Here is a 26309-nt window from a genome sequence, read left to right on the forward strand (position 1 = left end):
ATAGCCAAGACATAATGTCCATAGATAGATGAATGGATCAAGAAGATGTGTGTATGTACACACACACACACACACACACACACACACACACACACACACACACACATATAATGGAATACTACTCAGAGCCATAAAAAAGAATAATGCCAATTTGCAGCAACATGGATGCAAGTAGAGAATATCATGCTAAGTGAAGTAAGTCAGAAAGAGAAAGACAAATACCATATGATATCACTTATATGTGGAATCTAAAATAAGACACAAATGAACCTGAACCTATCTATGAAACAGAAACAGAAATCGGGAACATAGAGAACAGACTGGTGCTTGCCAAGGGGGAGCGATGGAGTGGGAGGTTGGGGTTAGCAGATGTAAGCTTTTCTATACAGAATGGATAAACAACAAGGTCCTACTGTATAGCACAGGGAATTATATTCAATATCCTATGATAAACCATAATGGAAAAGAATATATAAAAAAGAATGTGTATATATGTATAACTGAATCACTTTGCTGTACAGCAGTAATTAACACAACATTGTAAATCAACTATACTTCAATAAAAATTTTTAGAAAAGGGATCAGAAATAAAGTAGGATTCCCTGAAGAAAAAATTCAAAATTCTTTCAAGAAGGCTGAGCCTTGGAAAAGGAATTTGGTTCTAGATGGTATATGATAGGATAAAGATAACTGAGAGAACCAGTTCTTTTGCCAGAGCCTGGAAGGTAGATAGTTAAAGAAGGCTATTTAAACAATTACTTTGCTGATACAAGTGGTCTGTGTATCTCTCTCCTTCTATGCAATTGCCTTTTGTTTTAATTTCCTCCTTTAATGAGTCCATTTACATATAACATAGTGATTATGTATGATCGTGACTAGCAGTAATTACCGCCAACATATTTACAGTTCCCTTGAATAATGTCATTAACTCCTCAAGACAAGCTGAGAGGTACGCATTATTGTAATATTTAGTTAACAAATGGGAGAACAGAGACTGTGAACTTGCCCACTGGAAATGCTAAAAGCATAACACAAATCTAGGTCCTCTGGTTTCAGAGCCTATGCCATGTCCAGTAGCCTCAATGACACTATGAGGGGGAGATCATAGATTGTAAAGGACTTCATATTTCAGGCCAAGGGGCTCAGAATTGAGAAAGGAAATGGACTTCCAGGAGGTCCTTAGAGGGATCCATTAAAGCAGTGCTTCTCTGTGGAACCCTGAAGAACACCAGCTAAATAAAAAGCAGATAGAGAAGCCTATAGACAAAGCTTCATTCAAGTCTACATACACATGAGGTTAGAATCCACTTGCATCTCAGAGAAGGTATCAAGTCTCCAGCTGCTATAAAGTTTAAGACACTAAACAATGCAAGAAATAATCAACCCTTACCTGCAATCTTAAAAGCAAGTTCTCTTTTCTAGTATAGTTCGTCAGAGTAGTCCTTAAAGCTGTGAGCATGGGGTCTACCATTCCATCCCTCAACTGGTAGTGTTGCTTCTCAACACTTACTAGTGACATTGCCCCAGCTTCATGAGTGAGATTTTCATTGTAGGAAGTTAGGAAGCCCTGCTTGGGAAAGAGAATGGGAAGAAGAAAAAAACCAATAAACTATTTAAGAATTAAGTGGGCTGTAGTTCTCTTGTCTATAAAATGGTAGATATCACTAAGGTGTTACCCCATGCTATATAGTTCCTACCTGTATTTGGTTTGCTGAGAAGTGGTAGCAAATGCTGAGTCTGGGGCTTTTCCTACAGTTTCCTACTCAAGGCCATGTGTACTATAGCATACATTAACAAACATTAGAACACATGCTTTGATGGAATCCAGCTGACCAAAATTGATTTATAACCTTGTTACTTTTTCTTTTTTAACAGAGAAAAATCTTTGCCGGAAATGCAGTGAAAACTGCAAGACATGTACTGAATCCGACAACTGTACAGAATGTAGGGAGGGGTCAAGGTAAGAGAGTGAAGGATTTCATCAAGTAACAGCCCAAGGACTTCTCAGTACAAATAAAAAAAAAAAAGTAAATATAACCCTTTTATAAGTTACCCTTGGTTTGACTCCCATTCAAACACTTGATTGCTATTTGCATTATCTCTACCATTTTATGTGAAAAAATGGATACCATCTTGGCTAAGGAAGGTTTATAAACCAAATAAAATTCCCTTTAGAAAAGATGGCTCAAATACAAGAAAATAAATGGCCATTTGAGAGGCCTGCTTCAGGCTTTTTGACCGGTAGTACATCAGTCAAGGATTACTGTGTAGGTAACACCAATGAATTATATTTAATCCCCATGATTCATTCCTCTGATGGTCGAAACTATTCCCTTATTTTTATTATTTCTCTCCGTATAGCCAATCATTCTCTTATCTTCAGCACCTCAGGCTGGTTCCATTATGCTATGATATGCACTTAGATTTAATACCAAGGGATATTTTCCTTGAATGGATGAGACTTGCACATTGCTAAAGCCAGATAGTTGATAGATTCTTTGAGAGAATAACATGCAGCTCAAATGAACTAGGTAGTCTCTTGATATCCTTAGAGAAGGTCAGATCATCCCACACTGAGTGAGGAGTTGGACTCTGGGTTTATTACATAGAGCTAGAATTGTGCTCCCTTGCTTCCCTTTCAAGAATCACCAGTACCTCTATTTTCACCTTTGATCAGAGGTGAAATATGCAGGGTCCAGGCAGTTTTTAGGCAGGTAATTCTTTGCATTAATTAATAGTGGAACATCATTTTTATTTAGATTAATTGATTATTCCATGGCTTTCTTTTTTTCCCCGTAAATGCATTCAGTGTCAGTTTGCTTAGCACCTTTTACCTCAGGACTTCAGTTTTGATAAATATCAGCCTGGTCGGCCTCCTACTGCTTTTTGTAGAAGGAGCAGATTGGCATAATGAAAAGAAGGAAGATAAATGTGAGCTCAAATCTTTCTCCGCCATTTATGAGCTGTGTGATTTTGGCCAAGTCACTTTGCCCCTCTTGAGCTCCGGTTTTCTCATCTATAAAATGGTGATCGGGCTTCCCTGGTGGCGCAGTGGTTGAGAGTCCGCCTGCCGATGCAGGGGACGCGGGTTTGTGCCCCGGTCCGGGAAGGTCCCACATGCCGCAGAGCGGCTGGGCCCATGAGCCATGGCCGCTGAGCCTGCGCGTCCAGAGCCTGTGCTCCGCAACGGGAGAGGCCACAGCAGTGAGAGGCCCGCGTGCCACAAAAAAAAAAAAAAAAAAAAAAAAAAAGGTGATAATAACCCCGATGTTGCTGGATTATGATAAGGATTAACTGTGATAACATTTACAAAGCACTTATTCCAATATCTGATACTGAATTGGTCCATGAGAAATGAAAGATTAAGATTATTCTCTATATTTCTTAGGGAACATTTGATAGAGTAAGTTAACCAGTGCTCTCCAACAGAAGTATGAGAACCATATGTTATTTTAAATATGTCAGTAGCCACATTAAAACGAGTAAAAAGATACGGGTGAAATTTATTTTAATAAAATATTTAATCAAATATATCCAAAATATTTCAACATGTAATCAATGTAAGACAATATACAAGATAATTAGTGAGATCTTTTATATTCTTTTTTGTTTGTAGTACCTAGCCTTCGAAATCTGATATGTATTTCACCCCTAAAGCACATCTCAATTCAGACAATAATTTTTTATGAGAAATACTTGATCTGTATGTAGATTTTATAAAATGTAGTTGAAGTAGATTTTTATATAGCCAAGTTGTTCCACACTTACTCAGAAGTTTGCCAATAACCAAATCAAGTGCCAATTTGTAAAATTTAGAATGAAATTAACAAAAATAAAATAAAATGTTAAATTCTGTTCCTCGGCCACACTAGCCACATTTCAAGTGCTTCCGAGCCATGGGTGCTAGAGCGTGTGGGACGGCACAGGTCTAACCTGGCTGGCTTACCCCAGAAAGAACCCAGGAGTTCACGGTACCAGGTTCGTTAGCCTTGCCACCCCTGTATTTTGGAACCAGCAGAAAGCATCATGGTTCACAGAGACTGCTCTGCTGCACGTCCCACTTAGTGCATTCCCTCCTCACACAGTGCAGCCTCTGTCTCCTGCTGAATAAGTGCCAACCTCAGAAGTAATGTCCTTTATTAGAAAAACGAGGCAGCTTTTTAAAAAGTTTGATAAGTTTTTTGGTAGTCCTGTTTCCTCCCACAAAAGGATTCATTTGATGCACTGTCCCCTTTTTACAGCTCTACAAAAAGGAAAGGGATTTTCTTTTACTGGCTTTTTAAATGACAGCTCTCTGGCCAGTAGAAGATCTATGAATGAAATATACTTTCTGTCTCCTTGAGGCTCCCTGCGTTTTCCTTAGGGGCTTCTAGGGTTGGCCATTTTTTCTCAAGAGACCTGTAAAATTTTAAATAACTGGCTAAAAACAAACAAAAATATCTATGCATAAAATACTAGAAGGAAATGGATTAAAATGTGAACAGGACTGTTCGGGATTCTTTTTCAACTACTTTGGGTTTTGTCCTTTCCAAATTTCTTTAAAGAGCATAGGGAAAAATAAATGTTACTTTTTAATAGTATGATCCATATTCAAAACACAGTCAAGTAAGATGTGAATTGGAACAATATAGAGAAATATATTTTTTATAAGAAAATAGAAAGCATTTGACCCTGTTGCTTAGATACCCATTTTCTAGTATTGTCTAGTGGGTGACATAGGATTATGGTAACAGTCTCACTATTGAGTTATTCCGTGAGTAAAATTTGTATATTAAATGTTGTAAATTTTATGCATTTGTTATTTTAAGAATCAGTCTGTAGACTATGAAAAAGCTCATAGCTGATAAAAATTAGAAGAAAAAAGTACACATTCCTCATTTGACATTCTAGCAACTCATTAGGTAACGCCTAAGAGTGCTATTTAGAGAAAATATGACACAGATAACACCTAAAAAGACTAAATAATAGTATAACTAAGGAAAATCAAGATGTTTGGAGAAGCAGCAGTATAAGTAGATAATTTTGCCAAATTTTTCATTAGAGTTTAAAATTAATAAATCAAGCAATAAAGGCAAAAGTATATTAGAATTCTCGTTGTTTTGATAGGAACCAATAGAAGAACTAAAATCAGAAACACTTAAAATCAAAAAAAGGCTATTCCTGGGAGTTTGAGCTGGGGGTTGGGCAAGGATAGTTGTGCACGCTTTTATTCAGTTGTAACTCATTCTACCATGTGTTCCTACTACATTTATAGTTACAAAACTACTTTTAAGTTTATTGTGTAGTACAGGGGTCCCCAACCCCCGGGCTGCGGACCGCCACCGGTCCGCGGCCTGTTAGGAACTGGGCCGCACAGCAGGAGTTGAACGGCAGGCAAACGAGCGAAGCTTCATGGGCCGCTCCCCAGCGCTCGCACTACTGCCCCCTCTCTCCCATCTCATGGAAAAATTGCCTTCCACAAAACTGGTCCCTGGTGCCAAAAAGGTTGGGGACCGCTGGCATAGTAGGTCTAGGAGGTCTGGATATCAGGGAATTGGTAGGCATATTGTTAGCTAAGGTGATTGTTTGGGTCAATAAAATACTTTTAAAAACCTCCATGTTGTAAAATGTTAAGAAGAAATGTGTCAGCCAGTCTAATAACTAAGAGAAATGTCCCCAAAGCTTGCAGCACGTGTGTATGCTACAGACATAATTTTAGGCACAGAGAAGCATTATAGGCATTGGGAGGAGATAAAAAAAAAAGACTACAGGGGCTATTTCCCATGCTTCGAAGCTTTGCCAAAGCCACTGGTCTCTGGGGGGAACTATATTTGTTACATATGGCGTTGGGGAGTCATGACTCCTTTGCCTGTTCACAGCAGTCTGTGTCTGTGTCTGTGTCTTCAGCCTGCAGGGATCCCGGTGTGCCGTTGCCTGTGAGGACGGACGGTACTTCAACGGCCAAGACTGCCAACCCTGTCACCGCTTCTGCGCCACCTGTGCTGGTACCTTCTCTCCCAGTCCTCTTGTTTATTCTTCTGGCTCTGGTTTGGCTTTTGTTTACCTGTCTTTATCTATCACTCATGCAAACCCATTTGATATTTTTAAAATAAATGCTGAAGAAGCATGGGTCTCTTCTGATAATCATGCATGTATTCTCAGAAGTCAGACATTAGTAGCCCATGCTCATTGAAAACTTAAATTTCCCGGTGATACCTCCTTCGCTTTCCAAAGAGATTTGATGTTTTTGGCAAATGGGTTCAATGTAAAACTGGAGCATTATTTTTTCCAAAGAACATAAGGAAAAGCACAAATATCATAATTATTAAAATTACAACCTATTAATGCCATTTTAACCAACTATGCAAGAAGCAGCCCATCATGCAACCTCTTCTGAGGTTTTGTTTCTGTCTTCGGCATCTGTCTTGCTTTTAAGGAGCAGGTGCTGGTGGGTGTATTAACTGCACAGAGGGCTACTTCATGGAGGATGGGAGGTGCGTGCAGAGCTGTAGTATCAGCCATTACTTCGACCACTCTTCAGAAAATGGATACAAATCCTGCAAAAAGTAAGTGGATCCACCCCTTAAGCCCTAGTGTTTGGCTACCGGGTTCCTTATTTGACTGCCTTCATAAATAATATGAAACAGAATTATTAATGAAAAATAAGGTTCAAACATTTACCTGTGGACACTGTGCTGAACCTTTAACCCAACTGATTTTTTTTTTCACCTCAGAAGAACTTTAAAACCTCTAAAGTAATATTTCTGTTTCAAATGCATGCTCTCTCCCCTTTAAAATCATAGTCTACCTGCTAGACTTTCTTTAATGTTGTCAAACCTAGCAGTTATTGTAAGAAAAGATTTTTGTGGCATCTTCAAAGGGAGAAGATTAAGTTTAAGACATTAAGAGGTTGGTAGCAAACACATCTTCTTCTGTGCCTGATGTGCAAAAGGATGATAAATTGTACATTGTCCCCTTAGATGTGACACCAGCTGTTTGACATGCAACGGTCCGGGGTTCAAGAACTGTACGAGCTGCCCCAGTGGGCATCTCTTAGACTTAGGAATGTGTCAAATGGGAGCCATCTGCAAGGACGGTGAGTACAACTGCTCGTTTCGATCTTCTGAGCAAAGTGTGATCTTTCTACGTTAAGGTCTAATATATTTCCACTTGAAAATGAAACTCTCAAGCGTGCCCCAGATAGGACACGCCCAATATCTTGTTGGCGTTCATTCATCTCGAACTTCTACCCTCAATGGGTTTGGTTTTTTGGTTGTTGTTTGTTTTTTTTTTGTTTTTGTTTTTTATGGTACGCAGGCCTCTCACTGTTGCGGCCTCTCCCGTTGCGGAGCACAGGCTCCGGACGCGCAGGCTCAGCGGCCATGGCTCACGGGCCCAGCCGCTCCGCGGCACGTGGGATCCTCCCGGACCGGGGTATGAACCCGTGTCCCCTGCATCGGCAGGCGGACTCTCAACCACTGTGCCACCAGGGAAGCCCTTTTGGTTGTTTTAATTGCAAGAAGAACTAGAGCATCCACTAACCAAGATGGCACTAGTCAATTTTTTTTTACGTAGTAAACTTGGTTCTTTACAACTTTAGAGTTTTGGGTTCACAGCAAAATTGAGCAGAAAGTGCAGAGTTCTCATATAGCCCCTGACTACCCTACGCACATACACAGACACACACACAAACACTCCCATTATCAGTGTCCCTCACCAGAATGATATGTTTGTTATAGCTGATACCTACATTGACACATCATTATCAACGAAGTCTATAGTTTACGTCAGGGTCCACTCTTGGTGTTCTATGAGTTTGGACAAATGTATAAAGACAAGTATCCACCATTGTACTATCATACAGAACACCTTCACTGCCCTGAAAATCCTCTGTGCTCTGCCTGTTCCTCCCTCCTTCCCTCCCCCTGCCCAACCCCTGGAAACCACTAATTTTTTTACTGTCTTCATCGATTTGCCTTTTCCAGAATGTCATATAGTTGGAATCATACATCAAACACTAACTAGAAAAGGCTACCTACGGTATTTTTTCCAGTCTTTTGGCATATGTACTTTTCATCAGAGTTTTAAAATACCGTGTACATGGAGTTTTGTATCTTGCTTTCTGCACTAAGCATTAGATAAACATTATCTTATGTTTTTACAAAGTCTTCAGAAACTTCATGTTTAATAACAGCTTAATATTCTATCATGTGGAGATGCCACAGTTTATTGCCACTCTCCTCTTATTTGGATTGTTTATAATTTTGATATGTAAATAACAATCAAATGGTATCTGAATCTTTCATTAAGCTGTGATAGATAGGCATCTATCTAATGACAGAACCAACTACAGATTGGTTCTAATGTTAATGTCGGTCTGTTTTTCTTTTCATTGCACCAGTGGTTCTCAATCAAAATGCCAGGACCCCAGACCTTCCCCAAAGATTCATTTAAATTGGTCTTGGGGTACAGTTTGAGCACTGATAGCTTTACAATCTTCTCAGGTATTTTTAATGTGCCGCCATTCCCCCTGACAATTTGGGAAATACCAAGTTCTCTCACTTTTCTAGCCTCAGTTTCCCCATCTATAAAATGAATGAATTTAAATTATTCCAACTCCAGCCTTTTGTGAACTTTGACTCTCGATATAATTCATGCAGAGAGGGCCCTAAAATTTGTGCCTAAATTTTTTGCAGACGTGCATCTCAATGATGTAGAAAGAAAATGTTTTGAACCATCGTTGTTCCAAACATCTTTGGACTGTTAGGAAAATAGGAAAATAAAAAAACTATGCATTTGGAACAGTTTTCCCCGATAAAATCATTTCCCTGGGTTTAATCTTTGTCTTCTTTTGAATGGTTCCTCTTCTGGAAATTTCACAAGAGGCAGAAGAGTGCTGTGGTTGGGAGAATGGGGATTCAGGAGTCAGAATGCTGTCATTCATACCTAGCCTCCAGACCTTGGGCAGGTTATGAGCTTTTCTGGGCCTCACTTCCCTCATCTGTAAAAATGAGAAGGATAATGCTGTCGACCTCATATGGTTATTCTACAACTTCCCGTTAGGAATCTCAAACATCAGAAAGATCTGAGCATGCGATGGCATGCATAGGAACATCATTTATGGTCTCATATCCACAGAGCATCACAGGTGACTCTGCATCTTCATAGCTTTTCTAATGCATGATTGATCTGGCCGGGACGGGCAGACCTGCTCAGGCTCTGTGTTCAAACTTTTCGTGGCCAGGGCTAATTCTGACCACACAACATGGAGGTGAGAAGATTGAGGGATAGCACCCCAGGTACTATGTAAGTATCACCTTTTAGTTACCAGCCAGTGCTCGTTTGAAATTTTCACCCACAGCACTTGGTACCGGGCATTTCAAGGTTTGCGATGCTTTAACGGCTTTCCCTAAACCACAGTAAGCATGGGATAATTTATGCCAATGGCACTTTGGTAAAAGTGGAGTGTCAGGATTGCAGGCAAAAGTGGAAAATGAAGAACCATGATTTGTGATGAGTCCATTTTCAGGTCGGTTAAAGGAATGAGATCATTGATGGCTCACCAGGCTTTTCAAATCACGTGGCAGTTGCATTCAGGGATGTGCTATTTATTTTCTTTCAACTGTCATATTTCAGTGATTCTAAGACATACTTTTTTAATATATTTTAACAACTCTGGAATCAGATGCATCTTATAATTCATGGCAGCTTACAACTGCTTTTGATCCACAGGTTGATGTGACATAGTTGTCATCGCCTGTGACTTAGTCACAGATATGTCTAGTCAACTGAGTTAGGCGCATGATCACTCCTACTTGTGTTGCATTTAATTGCACTTCATAATAGCTTGAACAAGTTAAACTATTTCTCAATATTCAAAGGAAGAATTATTACATACGCCCAGAAACAAAACAGCATGTTATATAAATTTAATACTTTCAATAAGCATAAAACTAATATTCTGGTAAGAGCCTACTGTGTCACCATTTCATATGAATTTTTTTCTTGGTAGTACTTAAAGTAGTGGCGCATCTGAAATCCAGTGTCTTGGAGTCAGTGAAATATAGTATAAATGACTGTATACGCTCTGCTCTAGGTAACTCTGAAAAGAAAAATTCCTTGCCTATATTATTATTGATTTCTAATTTATTCTTTTTCTAATCTTTTTTTTCCTTTCATAAATGGATACCAATCACATTTACCGTTGGACTGGAATATCTCTCCTTGAAAACAATGCTGTTGACTGAAATCACTTTGGGTGGACCAAATTTCTTCCTGTTGACTGCTCCCGAATGATCTCTTCCAATCCCCCCAATCTGCCTCTCTGGCCAATCACAACCTTCTTCCGTGTGTGTCCATCATGCTGCTCTCGTCCTCAACTTCCCCTCTCTCTTGCTGACTTCCTGGAAAAGCAACGGAAGAGTCCTGGGCGGAAGGAGGCTTCTGTATGCTAGTGAAAAAGAACAATCTGTGCCAACGGAAGGTTCTTCAACAACTTTGCTGCAAAACCTGTACATTCCAAGGCTGAGCTGCCATCCTAGATTTCTTTGTTCCTGTAGATTTATAGATTACTCCATATTATTATTAAAAAGAAAAAAGCAAGCAAAAAAAAAAAAGCAAGCCACCTCTCTCTTTCTTGCTCTCTTTTTCTCTCTCTCTCTCAAATTTGTGCAGGGAGATGGTGAACTGTTTTGTCAGAACTTAAATGGAAAAAAAAAAAATAAACCTACAACAAGCCTACCTTTTATAACTGGGTGTTTAGTGCTAAACAGCCAGAACCACAGAGACAGTATTGTATGACCAAAGCATTTGATGCCAAAATTTGACGTTAAAGTAATGATTTGACTTCCTGCCCTGTTTTTGAAGGTCCATTTCTTTTCCTTTTGCATTTACTTGCTTGTTTCCCCTTTGAGACGCCTAAAAATATACCTTTCAAAAACATCACAAGAGCAGACATAGATCAAAATGAAACAGAAAGCTCATGCATCCATCATTTTTCATGCTTGAGTCCACTGTTGGGGGAAATGGCAGAAAACCGGACCTAAGGGCATTAAGAACATCCCGCAGAGTTGTGTTCAGTGTCGTCTGTCTTGGTTTTTCACAGTTGACCATTGATACTTTCCACACATAATTTACTTCATGCGTTATGTGCTGGTTTTGGCATTATGCCCACTTGATAAGTCTGCTCCACTGGTTTCATCAAATAGGCTTGCTGCTACTGGCTTTTCTATGGTAGATTCGGTTATTTCACATACAGCTGGTCAAATGGGATTGCTCTGCATAGTCAAAGTGGTGATGGACAGAATGCAAAGATTCACAAAATAGCTGAGACTGATCCAGCTCCCCCCAAATCCAGAGTGTTCACTTGTAAACCCTGCACAATCTCTTGGTGCTATTCAGCCACTATCCCCATAGCACTTTTTTTTTTTTAAGGCCATCAGAAATTCCATGTGTTGTAGTGGGAAGCATTTTGGATATGATGAAGAAAATTTCTTCCGGGAGTCAAAAGTTTCTAAAAGGTCCTGTATTTTTAAGAAATGGAATTTATTTAAATAATATTTAAGCTTGTGCCCGAGTTGGCCGGGCAACATTTTTCAATGGTGCTTATTAGAAGTTTTTTTCATCTTGTCATTTTAAGAAAATAAAACTGGAAATGGAATATGGGCAGCATGATTGTACCCTCCTGGTTCTGTTCTTTTCCCACTCCTCTGTCCCTCTATAACCATGCTATGATACACCTGTCCACTGAATGTCACTGAGATCATCTGTTTTCTTGGAAATATCTTCACTGGTTTTCTATGACTCCCCAGACACATCCTGGAATCTAGCAGACTGAATTATGTGAAGACTGTTTGGATCAGTGGTCAAAAATGAGGAAACCTGATAGATCTTTTTATAACTCTGAGTTACTCTGTTTAGGAGAGGATAGACTGATACCAAGTTTCTTCATGTTTCATATCAAAGCTCCATTGGTGACCTCATTTGCTTTGAGAATGACCAGCCATCTTGCAAGCTTTAGGCTTCTGACAGCCTCACTTCCAAGATGTCACTGGCCTCACAGATGAGAAGAGGAATGATATCAGTATAGGTTATCCTGGGAAGTGGATGCTAACTAAGGTCCCCATCCAAGCAGCAAGGTAGTAAAAAGCCTACCTTGAAAATATGCATTCCTAGACATCAAAGTTAACATTGAACCCAAGGTAAATAATGAGTATAAAGTCTAATGACCCTCTTAAGAGCACTGTAGTGATACTGAGTCACGTAATGATTCACCTGTAACTAGGGAATCAACTGACTTTGTTGAGTAATTTTCCTCTTCAGAACACTTCAGGCCCTTCTGACCCGAAGAAAGCAAGTTAGTCCCGGGTATGGCATGTAAAGTCTTACATTTAAAGGCACAGTCTCTAAGTGGACAAAAGCAAGTGAGAGCCTAAAGCAAGGTCAAGCAGATGGTGAAACCAGATTTGCCTGCAAAGAAATCCATTTAACTGAACCCACCCATAATATATGAGGCACAAAGTTACTATGAAGGGAAAAATAAAAATGATGTCTGTGTTCTTAGACAAATAAGTATCAATCTGACAGTCAAAATCATTGGGGTCTACCAACATGCGTTCCATTTCTCACTGACCATGCAGGCACACATTGTGGAAATACTGGTTTAACTACTAGTGGTTACTGCCTCGTTTATCTACAGAATATTATTAACTAGAACATAATGCTTTCAAAGTTTAAGTTAATGTTATATATTATGTATAAATATATATATTCATAATGAGATATATGTAATGGATAGTACAAAGTTTGGAGACTTAACAAATGCTCTAACCTCTAGAGACAAAAGTCCTATCTTCTGTTTTCTTTTGTCTTTTGATTTTTCATTAGTGATCCATTGTTAAATCCAAATCCACTTTTACTGAAAAATACTGTACATGTGTAAAATGTTCAGTTGTTTTTTTGTAAAATATAGTAGAATGGTTGTAATTGATACTGGCCAAAATCAATGTTATTCCATATTTTATTTTTTCTATTAAATTAACCTAAGTTCCTGTTTATTTGATCTGTTCGTACCCATGTGCAAACATCTCTGAAAGGGTGAGGTCATGAGAAACTTCTCTGTTTCCACATAGACGCTGAATGTGGAGGAAAGGGTGAGGTGAATGAACCATCTAAATAAAGTTGGGAAAAAGGGTGAGCAGAGGTGGGAACTGAAAAAAAAGGAGAAAGTAACAGCAATGGAAGAAAGGATCAGTTTAGGTTTGGTCATGAATGTATGTTAAATCCCATTTTTAGTAAGCAGATTGTGAAAAAAATCTACAGAAGTTCGGTGCAGTTGCTATTGCATTGTACAGATGCCATGTCCAGTGAAAGGGCCACCTGGACCTGTTCTTTCCCTGGTTTCCCCCAGGGCATGGACTACTGCATACCCGCCAGTGGGTGTATGGAAGGGTGGGGACCAAGGGGCTGGGCACAAAGAGGTCAGGCAGCGGGGGCAGGTGTGAAAGCTGTTACAGAAGATGACCTTGTTCAATTGGCTAATATCCTGTGTATCATTGTTAGTTGGCTGTATCCCTGGAGGCCTAGAAGATGACTTTTCTAAAATCAGTCTCCAGTACATGCCACAGGGTAGGACTGTATAGTTAGCAAAAAACAACCATGGATTATAGATCTTTGTGAAACCTGCTTGAGATGGTCACTAGCCTTGAAAGTTCAATGCCCTGTCTTTTGCAAAAAGAAATGAGAAATCAACAGAAGTGACACACATATTGCGCTCCAATTAGGTTTAAAGATCTGGGGATACAAGAAGGTATAAGAGAGACCTGCTGCCATGAAGTCCCATTACAGAAATGGAGAGAAACTAATTTTATTGACCACTTACTATGTGCTGTACAATATGGGAATATAGAGTATATATATATACTGATATAAATATATCCTCTTTTAAGTTTCACACAAACTCTAGAGCAGAGACATGTATTATCCTCTGTTTATAAATGAGAAAGCTGAGGCGTATGGACTGAAATAAATTGATTGGGATTACATAACCAGACTCAGAATAATAAAAATAAAATTCAGTCTTAAGACCATTAATACTAAGTAGTGAATTCTAAGTTCAGACAGGCAGAAATTCCTTTGAATTGGATTGGTCAGGCCGAGTTTCCTAGAGCTGTCTGGACTAGCATTGGTTCTTGGAGGATGGCTAAGGCTTAACTAAGCAGATGGGACTAAAGCAGGAGGAGCGTCACCAGTGAACTTGCTGCACAAGAGGTGTTCAGGGAAGCAAGTCAATTGTTTTAATGCTTTTTAATCTAATTAGCCCATTGCTACAAAGGACAGTGATTCAACATTTGATGGATCAGTCAAGAAGAATCGACATTTTTACACTTTCCAAAAGATGGGTAGTGTGCCCATTCTTTTCAATTCCCACACCCATGGAAGACCTCGCTAATCATCCGTATCCATCTGTGGATTGACCAGCATTTTCTCACCTTTCACCCCAGTATTAGGGCCTCATCATCATGCTACTGATCTATCAGACTCATGGTTTTCCACCCAACAGTCTACTCTTCATTTTGAGGAACTTGCACTCTGAGTGCTTTGTAGAGAAGGGCAGGTAGTTGTTGTAGTAACTACTAAATTAAAATTTCTCCATCAAGTGATCAACACTGTAGGCACATCTGAGTATGGAAATATTAAACACCCCATCCCCCTCATGCAGAAAGAATATCATGCAGCTAAAATATAAGTGGGCATGCATTCTCAACTGCTTTCGTATGATCATTCAGATTCGCACAAAGGGCAATGACAGACAGCAGCTTGACGATTATGGAGAAAACTGGAGGCAACTTCCGCTGTGGCCTGGCCAGCTCAGCACTGCCGCCTTCCATCTGCTGATACAAAATGGCAGCGGGAGCACAAAGGCCAGCTGCAGCCCGACCTCACCTGGCCCAAGCTGGGCCCTGGGCCCCAAACTCAGTACGTGTCAATGACAAAGTATGAACCTGCTTCTCCTGCCTGGTTGACAACCATTTCCAAAGTTATGTTTGTTGCAAACCTATAAAATCTGAAATTCTCGGCAGAATACTTAGGAGCCATTGACAAATTTAGCAGGGCATAGCCAAGATGGACTTAATTTCACTGTGGCTCATTGGAGCAGCTTGGCAGTAGAGATGGGGCTGTAATCCATACAATCATGTCTCCTCTTCATCATGAGAGGTGAAGATCTGGCCCAGAGTCAATTCCTGGGCAAGAAGGATGCAGTTGTGTAGCATCACTGAGTCTCAGAGGGCAAGTCTGGGACCTGGGAATGCCAGCAGTTCCTTCCTACCTTCTACCTGCAAGGGACTTAGAAGGATGTTTGACTGTCTTATTACTGAAAGATTTTCTTGCAAGATTTCTTCTCTGAAGGGCCACTGTTTGGGTCCCCTACCCCCAACAATTGTTGCAACTGTTGCTTTTTCAGGGCCAGGCACCAGGCAACAAAAGATATTTTGCATCCCCACTGCTAGAAGTTTCCAGAAACATTCCCTGAGGCCTGAATTGTAAGACCCTTTTTCATTTTATAAAAGAAGACATTATTTTGAGAATACAGTGTTTTGAAGCTGGCAGAGTTCTACTAAAATGGCTTTATTTAATTTTGCACCCAAAAAAATCACAGCGACCTATAGAAACTAACTTTCTGTTGCAAGATTCACAACAAGTCAAGGGTGTGGCTGAAACTCAAGCCCACAGCATCAACCTTCTACACAACACTGCCTCCTTTTTATGAGTACCATAGAGAAAACAAGTCCATATGTGTTGCAAGGCAGGGGGTAAGAGCCTTTTCCCAAGTGTGGATAGAAAGCACACTGTATCCCTGGACTTGGCTTTTTCTCCTTATGAGCCCAAATGAATTGCTTCCGTAAATAAACTTTGAGTCCCTGTCATATACCAAGCTCTGAGGTCCTTCATGCCCTCTTCAAGCTAATGGTCTAGTGGGAAACACAGATACAAAAATGCATGGTTATAATATGAAGCTATCCAGTAAAGGGCTAAAAGTCCCATGCCTTGCACGATAAGCTTTCCAAGGGCATCCAAAAATAACGTGAAACATTCAAAATAGAGTTGCCTTTCAAATTTGCAAAATCAAATGATATTTTAATTAAATATCTACAAAATGCAAAATGTCAAACTAGTCAGCTGCAGCTCAAAACTTAAGCAATCACATATAATTAAACTTAATGTGGGATAAAGCTGAATTTTAATATGTTTGATATGATGTGGGACCCACAGAGGTAGGAGAACTTAGGATCTGCTGGGTTCCTAATTTAACCCTGCAAAGGAGGGAGAAATTTACTCTTCATGGCGGGGAGGAATATATTTATATATATTTCTGATCTCTTCCCTCAAGATTCCCACCTGTAGATCCAAATAGCTACTTGCCATTTCCCTTCAGATATCTAATAGACATCTCAAAATTAACAAGTCCAAAATAGACTTCAGACTCACCAATCCCCTAAACATTATTATCACCAAGTGTCTCCCATCTCAGCAAATGGCATTAAAATACATCCACCTAAATACCCATCCATCCACCATTTGCTCAAACCTGAAACCTAGAATTCCTCTTTTTTTTTTTTTTTTTTTTTTTTGCGGTACGCGGCCTCTCGCTGCTGCGGCCTCTCCCGTTGCGGAGCACAGGCTCCGGACGCGCAGGCTCAGCGGCCACGGCTCACGGGCCCAGCCGCTCCGCGGCATGTGGGATCTTCCCGGACCGGGGCACGAACCCGTGTCCCCTGCATCGGCAGGCGGACTCTCAACCACTGCGCCACCAGGGAAGCCCTAGAATTCCTCTTCTTCCGCCCCCAAATCCAATCCATGAGCGAGGTCCCATTAACCACACCTCCATGATATATCTCGAAGTGGTCTACTTCTCCCCATTCCATAGCTATAATTCTGGATCACACCACCATCCTCTCCACCCTAAACTACTGCCAGAGCCTCCTAACCAGGCTCCCCATTTCTCTTCACCTCCTTTCCTCTTTTTTCTCTCCTCCCCCATCATTCTCCACACAGATAGCAGAGTTAATCTCCACAGAGATAGCAGAGATAGCTATTACAACTACAAAATCTGATTTCACCTCTCCCCATTCACTCAGAATAAAATCTGAACTCCTTACCTGACATCTTTCTGATCTCTTCTCATGCTTCCCTGCTCATCATATTCTAGTCATACCAACTTTCTTTTTGTTCTTCAAACAAAACTAGCTTATTTGTGCATCCAGACCCCTGCTCTTCACATGGCTGGTTTTTTCTCATCCTACAGGTCTTAGTTCAAAAACAGCTTCCTCGCGAAGCAGCTCCACACCCACTTTTTTGGTCTTTTCATAGCACGTACCACAAACATGACATTCTATCGCTCATTGACTTGTTTATTGTCGGTCTCTCCCTCGGCACTGCGACAGCTGGGGTTTTGCCCATCTTGTTCACAGCTGTATCTTACAGGTCTAGCACAGTGCCTTGCTTAGTAAATATTTGTGGAATGAATGAATAAAAAGGCATCAGAGAGAAATGGCATTAGACATGAGCCTTGAAGGATAAGCAGGAATTTGTCACTCAAAGAAGGTGAGGATGTTGGAGTAGGACTTGAGAGAGAGAGAGAACCGGTACAAAGGCACAAAACCATCAAAGGGCTTGTGGACTGAGAGTCAGGGAGCGGGCAGGGTGGGCAACTGAAGGGAGGGAATGGTAAGACCCCAGAGGTCAAGTTGCAAAGGGCTAATAGGAGGGGCTGTTGCCCTTCCTCCACCTCCTTGTCCTCGGGGTCATCAACCCTCTTTTCAGAGAGGCTAATTGACTTGCTCAAGGACCACATCAAGTCAACTAGTGGCTTCCTGCCAACAAGTTCGGGAGGCATTCAGTGAGACAGAATGCCGAGGATGCTGTAATCTCCTTCAGTCCCCAGGGGACTGATGGCTGCATCGAGCCAGCTAAATGAAAGGACAGGGTACTGAGCGGAGCTCAGCTGTCAGATTAGCTCACATGAGAGAAGGCAGCCCATGGCTTCTCTTCCCTGAGATGTCCATGGCCAGAGCAACAAATTTGGTAAGGCGTGTTTACAAGGCCTGTTTGGGGACAAGGGCTGGCTCAGAATCTTCTTTTCCTTCTAAGAGAAAACCCCTTGCCCTCTAAACTGTCATTACCAGAGATGAGTAAAAGGAAAGAAAGTAATATGTGAGCAACTCCCTTTCATAACAACAGAAACAGTAACTCCCATATATGGAGTACTTTCCTATGTGCTAAGCACTGTGCTCAATTCTTTATGTGAGTTATTTCATTCGATATTCCCAATAGCCTGACCTTATTCTCTTTTCACAAATGAGAAAGCAGATGAGGTAAATGCCTAAGGCACCCCAGTGGTTAAACGGAAAATCTGGGATTAATTTAAATCCATACGATCTGATATCAGAGTCTCCAAGAGAAATATAAGAGCCAAGGAAGATGTCAAAACAAACTTCAGGCCGTGACCGTGGAGCCTGCATCAGGATTGTATACGTTACCTGACAGCGTCAGGTCCAGGGTCCACGCTGTCTCTTGTGAATTGAGCAATGTCCACCCAGGACTACTCAGCATGGCCACATAGTGCTTTGTGTGACCAAGCTAGGAGTGAATTTCAGTATCATCATGGGAATTAGTAGCAACCAATGGGCCATCTGGGCAAAAGAAATCAGAAAGGAAACCTAAAGGAAATGAAACCTAAAGGAAATGAGGCAGTGGCTATTAAGAAATGAGGATGTGATGTTCCCTTGCATGCTAATTTTTGTCTTGGAAGCCATCATTTGCATACTCTAGCCTCAGATGAAATGAGGATGAAATAGGATGGAGATACGGGGAACACAGAGAAACGTTACAATACTCAAAATCATAACATAATACAAATTCCATGAGCTCCTTTGACAAATCTAGTAAAACATAAATTCTTCTCAGGTGATATTAAACAGGATTTTCTTGACACTCATATCCATAACTGTTACAATATAATAAAAGCTAAACTATCAAGAAAATGTAAGGCTTTTAATCATGTATAGGAATGTGATTTTTAATTGCCTTTATCATTAGAAGAGCCACAGATATGACAGGAACCATGAGTCATCTTGACCATCTTCCCTTGATCATTCCCATATCTGATCCATCAGCAAGTCAGGACAGTTCTACCTCCAAAATATGTCTTTGATCCATTTTCTGTCCTTCACCTGTACTGCCACCATCCTTGTCCACACCACCCTGGGTCAAGCTACTTCCCACCTGGGCTGTTGCAACACCTCCTAACTAGCCTCACTGAATGCACCCCTTGTGTCCACACTCCAACATGTCCTCATCTACTTCCTCTAATCTATTCTACATAACAGCCAGAGTACTCTTTCTAAAAAGTCAAAGCTCACATGAGACCCTGCTGTTTAAATCGCCCCCATGGCTTCCCATTACACCCAGGAAAAAGTTGAAATTCCTTTCCCTGGTCATGAAGGCCATGGTCAGTCTGACCACCCACCTCTCGAAAACTCAGCTCGTGCCATTCTCTCCCTTCCTTCATATTTTCTAGCAACACTGACTTTTCCTGATTCCTCTATTCTGCTTTGCAGGCTAGAACTTTCCCACATGCCATTCTCCGTACTTTAATGCTATTCCATCCCTAATCATCTATATCTGGCTAGCACATTTATTATCTGGGTCTCAGTTTAAATGTCATTCTTCATTTCCTGATCCTTCTAGACAAGGTTAGATCTCCTTATTATAAGCTCTCATCCATGCCTCTACTTTACTTTCATATCAATTATATTACAAACATCTAGTTCATTGTAGGAGTATCTGTTTGTTGTATGTGAGTCTCAGTACAAGGTTTGTTCCATGGGGACAAAGTCTGTAAATGTCTTACATCTCATGAATCTAGCAAAATGTCTTTCATAGAGTAGGTACTTGGTAACTCTTTGATCAGTAGTAGATGAATAAGTCAATAAATGAATAATTGAGTAAATAACAATTTACTCAGGAAATTGCCCTGGACCAGTTATTGGTATAACTAAGTTCTAATCTTGATTCTGTATAACTTCAGTACAGCCCTCTATGTGTCCACCTCAGTTTCCCCATCTTCAGCATCATCCCTGTAAACCATTCCAGCCCTTCTGCTCAATGAAAAGGTGAAATCCCGGGAGATTTCATGGAGATTCTACCACCAGCCCTAAAACACACACAAAGCCTTGGTCACAAACTCAGTAAAGCTAAAGCTAGGGCCTTGCCACTGAAAGCGTGCAGCTGGGAGTTGGTTGGTGTGGTGACAGAGTTCTAAAGTGTACCGCCCAGATTCCCATCCATTCATTGCTGTGAAGGGACTTTGCAGATGGAATTAAAGGTTACTATCAACTGACTTTAAAATAAGGAGATTATTCCTGAATTATCCATGCGAGCCCAAGGTAGGTCAGAGGGACGTAGTCGAAGGAGACAGAGAAGCCATGAGGCAGAGGGGATCAGAGAGATTCGAGATGAGAAAAGGATTTGACCATAGTTGCTGGCTTTGAAGAGGCAAGAAGGAAGCCATGATCCAAGAAATGCATGCAGTGTCTAGAAACCGAGAACAATCCCCAGCCAACAGGTGACAAGGAAACAGGGACCTCAGTCCTGAACTCTGCATCAATTTGACTGAATGTGGGGCAGATTCATGCCCAGAGCCTCCAGAAAGGATGCAGCCTGAGACACATTAATTCCAACCTTTTAAAACCAGGAGCAGAGAAGCAGCTGAGCCACACTGAGCCCAGACTACTGACCTACAGAATGGTGAGAAAATAAATGGGTGTTTTGGTAAGCCATAAAAGTTATGGTTACTTGTTACAGCAGCAATAGAAAACTAATACATATTAGTTTATTTTCATAGCTGCGACCTGAAGGGCAGGCTTCTAATTAAACACATATGTAAGGGCCCACTCTAATCTTCTCCAGATATCTTACAGGGTAGGGGCTATCTTTTTACTCTCCCTTTGCCATGCTACAGAGCACCCATACCTCCCCAAGGGGAGCTTTTACACATGGCTAGTGCCCCAGTTTTTGTGGCTGAAGTCCAGGGGTCAGGAGGGCTTGCATTCCTGGGTCCCACAGGACTATAACAAACAGTTCATGGCTGGCGACCATCCCCAGGTGGGGATAGAGAAGACTGAAACATACCCCCAATCTCTTTGTCAAAGAAGCCTATATGCATGCTTGGAGCTTTGGCCTGAGAGCAGACTTCTGATTTTACACACTGTAGGGTCCTATGAAAATGTGCTCCTGGGACAGAAGCCAGTGGATGCCATCTTTGCACTCTCCCTCTGCCTCACTCCAGGTGGCTGGTATCTCCCAGAAAGGAACTTGTACAACTTGTCTAGCACCCTGATTTTGTGACTACCACACAGGGGATACATCTACATCACCTGGCTCTGGTGGCCAGTGGGGCTTGCCCTTGCAGTCCCATAGAACTCCATGTGTTTGCATACTTTAAAAGCTACTGCCCGAGGGTCTGGTTTCCAATTAGGTGCTGACTGAGATCCTCCCCTTTGGGACACTGACCGCTCTTGGCACTCTCCAGCTACTGGGACACACCAAAAATAAAAATAGGCTGCTTGGACAATCACAGAGATTTGAGAAACAGCCAAGATCTAGGGCAGGACTGAATGACAAGCTTCCTACCCTACACAAGGTCACTCCTTCAAGACTGGGAGAAGTGGCTGTTTTATTTTATGCATAGAAACCAACACAGAGAGTCAAGAAAAAATGAAAAAACAGAGGAATATGTTCCAAATGGAAGAATAAGATAAAACCTCAGAAAAAGTCCTTAATGAAATGGAGGTAAATGATTTACCTAATAAAGAGTCCAAAGTAATGGTCATAAATATGCTCACTGAACTTAAGAGGAGAATGGATGAACACAGTGAAAACTATTAGACATGGAAAAGAAATTGAGGAAGACACTAGTAAATGGAAAGATATTCAGTGCTCATGGAAGAATTAATATTGTAAAAATGTCATACTACCCAAAACAGTCTGCAGATTCAGTGCAATCCCTAGCAAAAGTCCAATGGCAATTTTCACAGAAATAGAACAAACAATCCTAAAATTTGTATGGAACCACAAAAGACACCAAATAGCCAAAGTAATCTTCAGAAAGAACAACAAAGCTAGCAGCATATTGCTTCCTCATTTCAAATTATATTACAAAACTATAATGATCATAACAGTATGGTGGTATTGGCATAGAAACAGACACATAGATCAATGGAACAGGATAGAGAACGCAGAAATAAACCCATGCGTGTATGGTCATTTATATTCTGACAAAGGAGCCAAGAATATACAATATGTAAAGGATAGTCTTTTCAATAAATGGTTTTGGGAAAACTGGATAGCACAAAAGAATGAAACTGGACCACTATGTAACACAATACTAACTTAAAATGTATAAAGGATTTGAAGATAAGACATAAAACTACTAGAAGAAAACATAGGTGGTAAGCTCCTTGTCATCTGTCTTGGCAATAATTTTTTGAATCAGACAACAAATGCAAAAAATAAGTGGAATTACATCAAACTAAAAAGGTCTGCATAGCAAAGAAAACCATTAGTAAAATAAAAAGGCAACATTCTGCAAATCATATATCTGATAAGGGGTTAATATCCAAAATATATAAAGATCTCACACAACTCAACAGCAATAAAAACACACAATCTGATTAAAAATGGGCAGAATATCTGAAAAGACATTTTCCCAAAGAAGACATCCAAATAGCCAGCAGGTCCATGAGAAGGTTCTTAATATCACTAGTCGTCAGGGAAATGCAAATCAAAGCCACAATGAGATATCACTTCACCCGTTAGAATGGCCATTACCAAAAAGACAAGAAATTACAAGTCTTGGCAAGAATGTGGGTAAAGGGAACCCTTGTGCACTGTTGGTGAGAATGTAAATGAATGCAGCCACTATGAAAAGAAGTTCTCTCAAAAAATTAAAAATAGAATTACCATATGATCCAGCAATTCCACTTCTGGGCATATAACTGAAGGAAATAAAATCATTATCTCAAAAAGATATCTGCATGCCCATATTCATTGCAGTATTATTTATAAGAGCAAAGATGTGGAAACAACCTAAGTGTCCACTGATGGACTAATGGATAAAAGAAATGTGATACACACACACACACACACACACACACACACACACACACACACACACAACTGAATATTATTCAGCCATAAAAAAGAAAGAAATCTTGCCATTTGCAACAACATGAATGGACCTTGAGGGCATTATGCTAAGTGAAATAAGTCAGACAGAGAAAGACAAAACCGTATGATCCCACTTATATGTGGAATCTTAAAAAAAAAAAAAGTATCTCATAGATACAGAGAACAGATCGGTGGTTGCCAGAGGCGGGGGTGGGAGGGTGGGTGAAATGGGTAAATGGGGTTAAAAGGTACAAACTTCCAGTCATAAGATATACGTCATGGCGATGTAACGTACAGCATGGTGACTACAGTTAATAATATTGTATTGCACGTTTGAAAGTTGCCAAGAAAATACTTCTTAAAAGTTCTCACTGGGCTTCCCTGGTGGCGCAGTGGTTGAGAGTCCGCCTGCCGATGCAGGGAACGCGGGTTCATGCCCCGGTCCGGGAAGATCCCACATGCCGTGGAGCGGCTGGGCCCGTGAGCCATGGCCACTGAGCCTGCGCGTCCGAGCCAAAGTTCTCACCACAAGAAAAAAAATGTTTGTAACTATGTATCATGACAGATATTAACTAGATTTATTGTGGTCACCATTCTGCAATATATACAAATATCAAATTATTATGCTATATACCTGAAACTAATATGTTATATGTCAATTATACCTCAAAAAATAGAATGATTTTAATTAGAAAAAAAGGAAAACTAGTACAATTAGAACAGACCCATTCAATCAGAATATGTATTTCTGCAATATCTCAAGATGATCTGTGAACACAGGAAAGTTTGAGATGCACTGCCATGGATGAGCACTTCTTTCCAGAGTGTGAGAAGCCTACCCTTGATTTATTGAGAGCCACTGCTGCAAACGTCATGTTGCTGAGGGATGCACACTGAGGAATTAGGCAAGCTGGTCCTTGGCTGGCTATTAACCAGGCAGAACCGAGACAAGTTTGCAGCACTTTGGGTCAAAGAAACAACTAGTGAGCAGCTAGAGTGTTCTGATCCCCAGCCTGATCAGGGAGCCTGACAGACCCAGCTATTTGACTGAAGGTGTGAATTGGGAATTTGTTTACTGGCTCCCAACACTGGCTCTCAGCAGTTAATGGGGCAAAAAATTCTGCTTGTAGCTACTTTAACAACCCAGCCAGCTCGGCAGTAAGCTGTGCCTTGACACCATTTGTACTCATTGAGTCAAAGGGCTCTGTCCTTGTGACAATTTTCCATGTCTGTTCTTTTCAATGAGCTGTATGATCAGCCACAGTTTTGGCAGATGGACAAGTGTGAGCCTTATCCTTCTCTACTTCCCTTAGTACAGATTCAAATTTATCATTGGCTTCCTGATAACCTACTTTAGGTCAGGCACAGCACTAGTGCCTTCTGTGTTCATTATTTGGCAACTCAGTGTGGCTGTCCCCATTTCAAGGTGAGGGGTCAGAGGATTCAAGTGGTTGATTGCTCTCTCAGGGCCCTGTAATTAGCCAGGTTTCCCGCTCCTAGTTTAGTTGTTTTCCTCCAACAGCAAAGCTGGCCCTGTCTGTTACCCTTCTATCCACATTCCAGCCTTCCAAAGTCCTCCTAGCCAGATGGCATATCTTCCACCACCCCTACCCATTTATGTAGTTTTGAGCAGAGACTAGGTTGAACCTAGTACATTATACTAAATAAGTCTCCATCCATGTCTATCTAAATGAGTCTCAATCCATCCATTCCAGGAGATCATTCAATGTCACAGTTACGTTCACAGGATATGAAGGGAGATTGCTGGATTCACGCCCTGGCTCTGTCACTTACTAGCTGTGAGATCTTAAGAAGCATGCTTAACCTCTCTGCGTCTCTGCTTCTCCATTTGTAAACTAACGATGATAATCATCTCTCCCTCCTAGGGATGCTGTGAGGATTAAATGATTTAAAATGATTAAAGCACTTAGGACAGCGCTTGTACATATTAGACACAATATATGTTGGTTATTATTATTCCTAAGCCAAAAACTTTGGATTAATCCTTGATGCCTCTTGCCCTACATCTGACCTATCACTAAATCGAGTTAACTTACCTCTTGAGTGGGTCCTCTTCCCTGCATGCCACCACTACCACACGAGGTTAGCTACCAACATCACTTGCCAAAAGAAATCTGCAAACCATTCTCCTGGACCCTCTCCAGTTGCTGCTTTACAAAGAAGCCAAAGTGGCATCTTAAAAATGCAAATCTGATCACATACTCTCTCGCTGAAACCTGCTGCTTTTTAGGTATATCTGGGAACTTTTAAGATCTGCAAGACCCTGCAAGTTCTGCCTCCCCCACCCCAATTTCTTCTCTCTCTCCCTGTCTCCCCTCCATCCAGTCTGGCCTCCTTTCAGTCCCTCACACTGGCCAAACCTCCTCCTGTGTGGAACCTTTGCAGACGTGTCTCCCACTCCCACCCCCTGTGTCCGATTATCTCCTCCCTCAGCACTGCTGGAGTCACAATTTCACATTTGCTTTTATGATTATTTGACTGATAGCTGTCTACCATTCCAGACTGTAAGCTCTATGAGGGCAGGAAGTGCATTTGCTTTTTCTCACCATTGTATCCTCCATACTTAGCACGGTTACTGGCATATAGTATTTGCTCAGTAATTTGTGTTTTAATGACTAAAAGAATGAATGAATGAATGAAAATACTGTGGCCCAATTTTAGAGGCAGGACAAGTAAGGGTTGGTGCTTCCGATGGTTTGACTCCTGCTTGGGGGGAGGGAGGGTGAGGATTAAATTATGTTAGATCCAAAACTTCAAGTCAATGGCTGGATAACTGTTGATTTGATGCAACCTTTGCCCACGTGTCGCAAACTATTTGGAAGCAGCTGAGCCACACAAGAGGAACAACCGGAAGTTGGTTCGGCAAAGGTATCATCTCAAAATACAGAGGTCTTAAGGGTTATATAAAAACCAGAAGCTGAAAAATAGACTACACATTCTCACTACTTGACATCTATTATTTCTTTAGGGAATACTGCCTAGAAAGATCTTATCCCCACCAAAATATAAACCCCTTAGTTTGCTACTCTCCCACTACTAGGTTAGATCTTATTCCCTCCTCCAGCTCTGTGGCAGGAAAA

At 40.9% G+C, this 26309-nt stretch overlaps 1 protein-coding gene across 7 annotated transcripts in view; it reads left to right on the forward strand.

The window, feature by feature from the left end:
- The window catches only part of PCSK5 (proprotein convertase subtilisin/kexin type 5), a 449309-nt gene that overhangs the window by 304930 nt on the left and 118070 nt on the right, over positions 1-26309 (forward strand). For 6 of the 7 annotated variants that reach the window (XM_029202698.1, XM_029202699.1, XM_029202700.1 and 3 more), the window contains 4 exons: positions 1876-1960; positions 5887-5984; positions 6416-6545; positions 6960-7075. In XM_029202698.1, the coding sequence (XP_029058531.1) occupies positions 1876-1960; positions 5887-5984; positions 6416-6545; positions 6960-7075 (429 nt within the window). Of the gene's footprint in view, positions 1-1875; positions 1961-5886; positions 5985-6415; positions 6546-6959; positions 7076-10391; positions 13035-26309 lie in introns of those variants that run through there. The other variant, XM_029202704.1, reaches the window with a different exon arrangement.

This window comes from Monodon monoceros, unplaced genomic scaffold (assembly GCF_005190385.1).
Source record: "Monodon monoceros isolate NGI ecotype Baffin Bay Population unplaced genomic scaffold, NGI_Narwhal_1 Super_Scaffold_5, whole genome shotgun sequence".
NCBI classification, from domain to species: domain Eukaryota; kingdom Metazoa; phylum Chordata; class Mammalia; order Artiodactyla; family Monodontidae; genus Monodon; species Monodon monoceros.